General features: G+C 45.5%; 2 protein-coding genes across 3 annotated transcripts in view; both read right to left on the reverse strand.

Annotated features, from left to right (window-relative positions):
* Positions 1-5,485, reverse strand: part of adhfe1 (alcohol dehydrogenase iron containing 1) — a 36,147-nt gene extending 30,662 nt beyond the window's left edge. Inside the window, exon 1 of one of the 2 annotated variants that reach the window (XM_069921358.1) lies at positions 2,568-5,485. In XM_069921358.1, the coding sequence (XP_069777459.1) occupies positions 2,568-2,620 (53 nt within the window). In that variant the 5' untranslated portion in view covers positions 2,621-5,485. The remainder of the gene's footprint in view (positions 1-2,567) is intronic. The other variant, XM_069921357.1, reaches the window with a different exon arrangement.
* Positions 5,486-5,884: 399 nt separating this feature from the next.
* rrs1 (ribosome biogenesis regulator 1 homolog) lies at positions 5,885-7,420 on the reverse strand. Its single transcript, XM_069921359.1, has one exon. The coding sequence runs from the start codon at positions 7,362-7,364 to the stop codon at positions 6,360-6,362; it is 1,005 nt and encodes a 334-aa protein (XP_069777460.1). The 5' UTR covers positions 7,365-7,420; the 3' UTR covers positions 5,885-6,359.
* Positions 7,421-8,751: the final 1,331 nt, after the last annotated feature.

The raw sequence follows: 8,751 nt of genomic DNA on the forward strand, positions 1-8,751 counted from the left end.
AGCAGCCTCAACCACTTCCCTGGTTAGAGAATTCCAAACCCTAGATTTGAATGAATAAAAAATAGATGCATCTAATATTAGCTGCCCAATAGAAAAATCTAAAATTAGGAGGTGCCAAACTACCTTTCTTTTTAAGATTTTGAATACCAAGACAAGGATGCTTATTTTCCCAAATATATGAGGAAATAATTGAGTCAAGTGAATCAAAAAAAGTTTTAGGAACAAAACGGGAGCAGCTTGGAAAATGTATAAAAAGTTAGATAAAATGTTCATCCTGACAGCATTAATTTGCCCAATTAGGAACATTGAAAGAGGGGACCATTGAGCGAAGGACTTCTTAACATAATTCAGTAAAGTAAGAAATACTAAACAGATTATGATTTTTACCATTATGAAGATGAATGCCTGGTTGCATTGTGTGTTTAAGATTTTTAGAAATATATTTGTGGGCAATTTCATTATAATAATTCCAGTGTGCCCCTGTCTGTTATTTTTTTTAACATAAATTTTGTGTCATTTTACTGTTCTGAAGAGTGTCCGACATCTTGGCATTGGTCGTTCACACAGGAACAACCAAAACTGCAAATCTCTGTTTTTATCTGCGATTTTAGACTGCATACCAGCATTCTGCGATCAAAAGGAGCAGGATGTGAAACTCAACAGAGTTGCCATCTGCGTATCTGATGGCATATTAGAATCATTTGCTTTTCCCAAAAAAATGGTTCAAAAATAGTCCCCGGTTTTATATGTCAGGTTGAAATTAGGGTGATAAATGTGAGTAACGCTGAAAGTAATGCTGTCAGTCCCCGCACTGGTCATCGTTGTGTTGAGAAAGTGTCAGGTCCGTGACACACGAGTCTGGACACAAGGGTTGCTATCAAATGTTACTTTTATTAAAACACAACAATTAATAGCATACGCGCACAATTTAATGAGACATCCGTACACAATGCATAAAGGAGCGTGGGAATAATGCTTTGTGATTGCCCTCACAATCTGGAAAATTTAGTGCTAAATCAGGGATTAGGGTTAGTATGATGTGTTCACTGGTTTCCCCTCTCAGGGATTTTGTGTCTCTATAAATGGCCACTTTAGGGTGGCCTATGCTTTCATTACATTGTTTCTATTTCTAGCTCCTGGTGGAATTGGTGCCTTGTTCCTTCTCATCCTTTGGTACTTATTGTGCCCTTTCGTATGTCCTGGGGTGAGTTTTCCTCTCTACCTAGTGGGGGACTCTCTATTCAGGTCAGGGTCTATTGTGAGGTTTTAGGGGGTAGGGTTGGGTGTGGGGTTCCGGTTCAGGTTGGGTTAGGGTTCTAATTAGTTGGGGAGTTCAGATTTGGGTTAGTTAGGGGGGTGTTAGGGTTAGGATGAGGTGGAGGTTGGTTGGGGAGTTTGGATTTAAGTTTGTTGGGGGGGCTTAGGGGTTGGGTGGGGTTAGGGTTAGTTGGGGTGGCTTAGGTGGGGTTAGGGTTTGTTGGGGGGCTTAGAGGTTGGGGTTAGTTGGGGGGCTTGGGTGGGGTTAGGGTTAGTTGGGGGGCTTAGGTGGGGTTAGGGTTAGTTGGGGGGGCTTAGGGGTTGGGTGGGGTTAGGGTTAGTTGGGGGGGCTTAGGGGTTGGGTGGGGTTAGGGTTAGTTGGTGGGGCTTAGGGTTAGTTGGGGTGGCTTAGGTGGGGTTAGGGTTTGTTGGGGGGCTTAGAGGTTGGGGTTAGTTGGGGGGCTTGGGTGGGGTTAGGGTTAGTTGGGGGGCTTAGGTGGGGTTAGTGTTAGTTGGGGGGGGCTTAGGGGTTGGGTGGGGTTAGGGTTAGTTGGGGGGGCTTAGGGGTTGGGTGGGGTTAGGGTTAGTTGGTGGGGCTTAGGGTTAGTTGGGGGGCTTAGAGGTTGGGGTTAGTTGGGGGGGCTTTGGGTAAGGTTTCGTGGTAAGGTTTTCGGGTCGAAATTAGGTTTTGTTGGGGGAATTCATGTTGTTATTCGAGGGCTGCGGGTTGGATTGGGGCTAACGAATGACTCAGATAGTGTTGTTTCTTTGTCGGCAGTGCTCAGTCTTTATTGGCCTTTGTGAAACACAAGGCCGTTCAAGTGCCTCTCGCCCCAGAGCGCACTTTGTTTCGTCTGCGTGCCATTCAGTGGGTTAGTATCTGAGTGGTGGACCTGTTAGTCTGGGTTGGGTATTAGTTGGGATGAGAGTGTGGGGTGTTTCGGACTGCCGGGACAGCGGGCTGCGGGGGGAGAGCAGGCAGCGGATCGCCGGGACAGAAAAGGCAGCAATAAAAAAATACGCATCTCCTGTACTCAGGAAATGAAGGTCAACATCCACTTTGACCCGAGTTGGGCCCGGAATGTCTGCACTTCACTTTCGACTGCAGGTGTTCCGGAAAATTGACAAGACCGTCGGCCCGCGATTGCTGGCGAAACCGCGCACAATCCAGAAGCTGCGGCTGTGCTCGGGCCCGGACCCGGACCCAGCCAGATCGATGCCCCTTTCTCGGCGGCCAAATTGTGTTCTGCCGGCGCCGGCCAGGCAGCTGAGTCACCCCGGCGGCTGCAGCTCCGCTGCTCGTTACTTACGACGCCCTTTGCAGCTGCTGCAACAAGTGAACAACTCTCCCCTGAGTGGCCATGGCGAAGCGATCACGGGTTGTGGACACGTCTATTTAACCCCTTGTAACCGTCCCAGGCAAGTTTATGAAGTGTCCATTAACCCCCAAGCAGACTGCAGTGCCAGCGAGCGATAAGGCTATGGGTTCGAATCCCGCACCTGTCCGTCAGGAGTTGGTACGTTTTCCCCGTGTAGGTTAACTGGGTCGCACGGAATCGTGGCGACGAAAGGTCTTGTTACCCATTTATGTCTAAATTTTGTCTTTTTATCAGAGAGAAAATCACAAAGTTCAGATTTATTGTCAGAGTCCAGACAGGGCATCACAAAGGCCAGGCAGAATTCTACTCATCAGTAACTGTAAACCAGGAAAATGCCAATGCAAAAGAGAGAAATGTAAACAATAAAGGAATATAAGCAAACTGACTGCAATATTCTGTATTATTTAATTAGCAAAATGGGTCTGATAGTGGAAGCTGTTCCCGGTGGTATGAGACGTGGCATCTGTAAGTCTTTCCCGATGGCAACAGCAAGAACGGAGCATTTCCTGGGTGGCGTGGATCCTTGAGTTCTGGGCTGTGTCCACTGGCATCACTACCACACCGGGTGACACTATCATGAGGGCTGACACCAAAATGACTGTCGATAAAATTTTTGTGCAGTGTTTCAGCAGAAATTTATCATTTAAAAAAAATAGAAATAGCCCTGTAGGTACAATATATAGGCATTACCATTATCACCCTAATTTCAACTGCACATTTAAGACATGGGGGATATTTTTATGCTATATTATTATATGCTAATACACTCCGGTCAGAGGCCCCCCACTTCAGCCCATCCCATTCTACTCAAAATACCACTTGATTGTTTCCATAATCCATTCATGCACCTCTCTACAACAAACTTTTATGATACTAGTATACAGGTATTAGAAAGAAAGGCATCTAGTAGTTGCAATAGTGAAGTCAAACCACCTGTTATAATAGCAATCATAGGATTATTTAGTGTTAATCTATTTTTAATATCATCAGTTAAATGGCTGCGAAACATATCCCAAACCAACAAACTCCGATCCTTGCATCTACTGTCTGTCTGGTAATTTTCTTAAAACATCTTTATTTTTTTCTCCACTCTCATCAGTTATGTTAAATGTCCTTGCAGCAGTTAGTAGATTCCTTGGACTCTTCACTTACTTTTAACTTACTTCATTCTGCTGGAGGCTCCGTAGCACCCAACTTCTTGCCACGCCCAACAGCTCAGTCAACACACCAGCTCAGTCAAATGCACATATTTTTCGGGGGTTGTCTTATACACCCAATATTATGATAAAACCATAAAATCCAGGCTGAAATTGGGGACCTGTCTTACCTGAAGGTCATCTAATGTGCCAAACTATACAAAACTTTTTTCCCAAACCATCGCCCTTCAAATCCCTCCCATCCATGTACCTCTACAAATTTTCATAAATGGCATCCAACTCTTCAACTGGCAGGTCATTCCACACTGTCACTCTGAATAAACTTTCCCCAAATAATTTTGTTAAAGTTTTGTACCTTTCAACCTTAAAACAAATTTCACAGCATTATCACAACTTTATTAGTTCTGACTCAGTTAATATAGGGTGCTGGTCCCTCAAGAAGCGAGTCTGCTAATTGGTCAGACTCTTTCTGCTTATATCCTTTTTTTAAAATATCTTCTCTGATCTCAGTCAGTGGTCGAGTGGTTTCTTTTCTTATCTCTTTTTTTCTGACTCTGGCACTAGCATACTGAGGCTATCAGCTTTAATTGTGCACTTTTACAACTCTTTCAATCAATTCTCAAGAGATACATAGAACTGACATTGCAACCCGATAGAATGGTCTCACATTTTTTCCATTCATACTACCCAAGAGATAACTTAACTTAATCATGGACTCATTTAAGGACTCTTACTTTTGCACTTTATTATTATTTTTCTTCTCGGTATTGCACAATTTGCTTACATTTCTTTATTTGTTTCCATGTGTACATTGTGTAATTTTTTTCCCCCCTCTACCAATAACCGGTAATTCTGCCTTGCCCACAGTAAAAAGAATCTCAGCGTTGTATGTGATGTCATGTATATACTCTTGACAATAAATCTGATTTAGTTTGTACATTTCATTGAGTTTTATTCCTGCAAGTCACCTAATCTGAGGAACTCGAGGCTAAAGGGGTTTGCTTAATACACATTTCTTAAGTGTTTACAATTATGTCTGCAATCTTTCACAAAGGAGATTAATTACAATTGATTAATCTAAACTAGGCAAATCCTTACTTCCAGAATTTCACTTTTCACTCAAACACACATCCTCTAGTTCTTGTCTCACCCATACTCAGTGGAAAATTGCTTACCCTATCTATACAGTGCGCCGCAGTGCCCTTCCATTTACTGAGCAAGTACAACATTGGTTTTTCCTCCTAAAGTGCAACAGCTAACACTCGTCTGCATTAAAATCCATCTGCCACTTTGGAGCACATTTTTCCAGCTGATCCAGACATATCTGCAAGCCTTCCTCACTGTCTACACCTCTATAATCTTTGTGTCATCTGCAAACTTGCTAATCCAATTTACAACATTAAGTTTCATCTGCCATTTTGCTGTTTGTGGGTTGGGGAGGAAAGCAGCTCTTTATACCCATAGGAGGTGAGGGATTTCAGGTGACAATTTGATGTACAGAAGCCAGTGGTTATCTTTACATTCCAGTATTACTTTTATCTGGCAATGAATAGTAAAATCTTTTTTTGTAAATTCAACTCTACTGTAGTTCACAGGAATAGTGTTTGAATTTCCCACAAGGGAGAGAGTAACAACTTTAAGTATAAAAGCATGCTAATCATTAATTGCAGAAATATCTTGATGAATAACGCAGATTAACCAAAAAAAAAATCAGATTTTTTTTTCATCATATAATTGCTATCTGCTAACCTTGGTCAATTGTTTTATGCATGTTCCCTGGAAATCCACATTAGTGGAACTAGTAAAATTGATAATTATCTATAAAGAAATTGAAAAGGTATGCTTATATTTCTAATTACCCCCCCCCCACCCCGCCATATTTGATGGCATACAAGACCTAATTTTCCACCCAAAAAAGGCTAAAAAAATATCCCCCATGTCTTAAATGTGCAGTTGAAATTAGGGTGATAATGGTAATGCCTAAAATGAACATCGTTGCTGAATGGCTCACTATACAGTTAAGATTGTGGCCGACTTGTGACTGAATTCGACCTCTCCACATTAATACAGATGCACACGTACCACATTAAATACAATGTAGTTCAATTTATTTTAAATACCAAAAAAAGTTGACAATGCTAATTTTCTTTTCTTTGGCTTGGCGGACGAAGATTTATGGAGGGGGTAAATGTCCACGTCAGCTGCAGGCTCGTTTGTGGCTGACAAGTCCGATGCGGGACAGGCAGACACGGTTGCAGCGGAAAATTGGTTGGTTGGGGTTGGGTTTTTCCTCCTTTGCCTTTTGTCAGTGAGGTGGGCTCTGCGTTCTTCTTCAAAGGAGGTTGCTGCCTGCCAAACTGTGAGGCGCCAAGATGCACGGTTTGAGGCGATATCAACCCACTGGCGGTGGTCAATGTGGCAGGCACCAAGAGATTTCTTTAGGCAGTCCTTGTACCTTTTCTTTGGTGCACCTCTGTCACGGTGGCCAGTGGAGAGCTCGCCATATAACACGATCTTGGGCCTAAGTATTTACCAACAAAATTATTTTAAAAAAATCAAAGTACATTCATTTACCCTTTCCTCTTTTATTGGCAGATTTTCGATACTGGCCTTTTTTATCCTTTCTATTAAGCTTTTTATGTCCTTTTCTGCCCTTTGCCCCAATTTTCTTTCGCTCGGCTGCCTGATCCTGTTCATCTTCACGAAGCTGCCTGTTAACAGCTTTTGTGAGGTTTAGTTTTGGTTTCTTGCTGGCCATAATTTTTAAAAGTTCCAGCTGATTCTTCCTCTCGGCAGAAAAATCTCCAATGACGGGCTGGAATTTCCTCTTCTTGGCCGTATTCCTCAACTCCTTTTCCTTGGGGAGCTTACCTTGGAATTTCCCGACTGAAGCTGTCGAGGCCTTCGCCACGTGAATGGCTTTGCTCAGTTCACGCCGACTGGGCCGAGGGCTCGGGGTTATTCCCAAGGCTGGAACCTTCATCTTCTGGGCTCTGGCGATATTGCGCAGCCGATTCAGTTCGTTCTTGGCCACCCTCTCTCTCTTCGCGGCGACTCGCTTTGCAAACTGGTCCTCGTTGGGATCTGCCGTCTCGGGCACCTCAAGAACCCACTCTTTGGTTTCATCGTTGGCTCGCTTGTAGCCCCAGCGCCGCCGCCACTCTCTCTTCTCCCTGTCCCACACCAGGTTGGTTTTCTTTTTCTTCCGGATGCCCTTGAGCTTGGCGAATTCCTCCCAGCGGGTTGGCGGACGGCGCTTGGGCACCGCTTTCTCCCGCGGGATGCGGGTGACGCCCTCGGGCAACTTGGCCACGATCACCTCCTGCACCCGCTCGGAGGGCACCTTCCACACGGCGTTGACCAGCAGCTGCGTGTTGTCGCGCGCCAGGGAGCGCAGGAACTGCTCGGGGCTCCGTCGGAAGTCGCGGGCGTTCGGCGCGTTGCCGTCGAACGCGGCCAGGTTCCCCAGATCGAACTCGAGCTCCAGCTCCTTCTCCACGCTGATGCTCTTGAGGCGCTCGGCCTCGGCCCGCTCCGCGTCCGCCAGCACATCCTCCACCACGGTCGCCATCCCTCAGCACGCTGCCTGGGGTGAAGCCGGTTGCCCGGGGTGAAACAATCACTTCCGCCGGGTGAAACAATCACTTCCGCCGGGTGAAACGATCTCTTCCGCCTGCTGATTTCCTCCGGGTGCTCACTGGCCCCATGAAGGCCAGCCCCAAAACTGAAGGGGGACCGTTGAAAATAGTGCGGCAGGCACACGGCAACGGTCGAGACGGGCGTCGGTGAGCAACGACGGGGAACTCGGGGACCCAGCAGATAAAAAGTTCCGATCCGAAAGGGTGACAGGCTGGGGCAGGAGGTTAGTGGTAATGGCGCCACATAGCAATTAGAGGATGAAAGTGACAGTTAATGCACAGCACTAAGGATACGAAAAGACTTTGCACTGTTTTCCTTTATGTATAGTTTTATTGTGAATAAAGTTTGTTTTAAAAAGCGAAATCTCTCCATGTTGTCTGTTGTCCTTCCCGTTTCTCATTTTTTGTTAGACTGCAGGCACGTAAACGGCACAACCAAGGAGTTTTGCCCCAAAAAGGAACGTGCAGGAATTTTGAGTCAATTCCTGCACCGCGATTTATCCTGCGGGACCCCTGAATTTGTGGGAGGAAGCTGCAGGGAATGTCGTACCAGAAGAATTCGTTGACTCGACTGCACGTCCAACCACCGGGACTGTTGCGCACAGGTACTCGCAGTCTGAAAAAGGCGCCTAGTGTGAACGACCACACGGGCAGTAATTATGTTAATTTTTCCCGATATTTCAAAGTCTGTAGACGCCGTGATTGAAGTTAAAAACACAATGCTGGAGAAACTCAGCAGGTCAAACGGTGTGTGTTGTAGATACATAACCAACATTTCAGGCGTTAGCCCTTCATCAAGTCTCTGAGCATGTTGGCAGACAGTTCGCGTTTAGTACAGCAAAATATAATGTTTGGGAGCTTGAAAAAGAAAAATTGAATACACTCTTGGAAACTGGTGCATCATTAGAATAAAACACAAGACACTTTAGACTAAACACAATTTAGATTTTAGACTCAAACATTACATATTTGAAAGAATCGAATTGAATGTTTTAAACACTACGGAATGTTTCTCCAAAGAACTTTACATCAATTAATCAAAAATGCACAAAAGACTGCAAGAGAGACATCTCGCAGAATAGTAATGGATTGGAAAAACACGTGTGGGGGGTGGGGGGGGGTGGGGTGGGGGGGGGTGGGGTGGGGGGGGGGGGGGTGGGGTGGGGGGGGGGGGGTGGGGGTGGGGGTGGGGGGGGGGGGTGGGTGGGGGGGGGGGGTGGGACAAGCTGCCTAAACACACTGGTGTGGCCGACTCAACACTGTGCCCTACAAACCCAAACTATCTGGGCGGGTGTTTGAGCTCCCTAGACAACCATGATA

The sequence above is a fragment of the Narcine bancroftii genome, chromosome 2 (genome assembly GCF_036971445.1).
Source record: "Narcine bancroftii isolate sNarBan1 chromosome 2, sNarBan1.hap1, whole genome shotgun sequence".
In the NCBI taxonomy this organism is placed as follows: domain Eukaryota; kingdom Metazoa; phylum Chordata; class Chondrichthyes; order Torpediniformes; family Narcinidae; genus Narcine; species Narcine bancroftii.

Coding starts and splice junctions, on each gene's coding strand:
- rrs1 (XM_069921359.1), bottom strand. CDS start 7,364: ATGGCGACCGTGGTGGAGGATGTGCTGGCGGACGCGGAGCGGGCCGAG.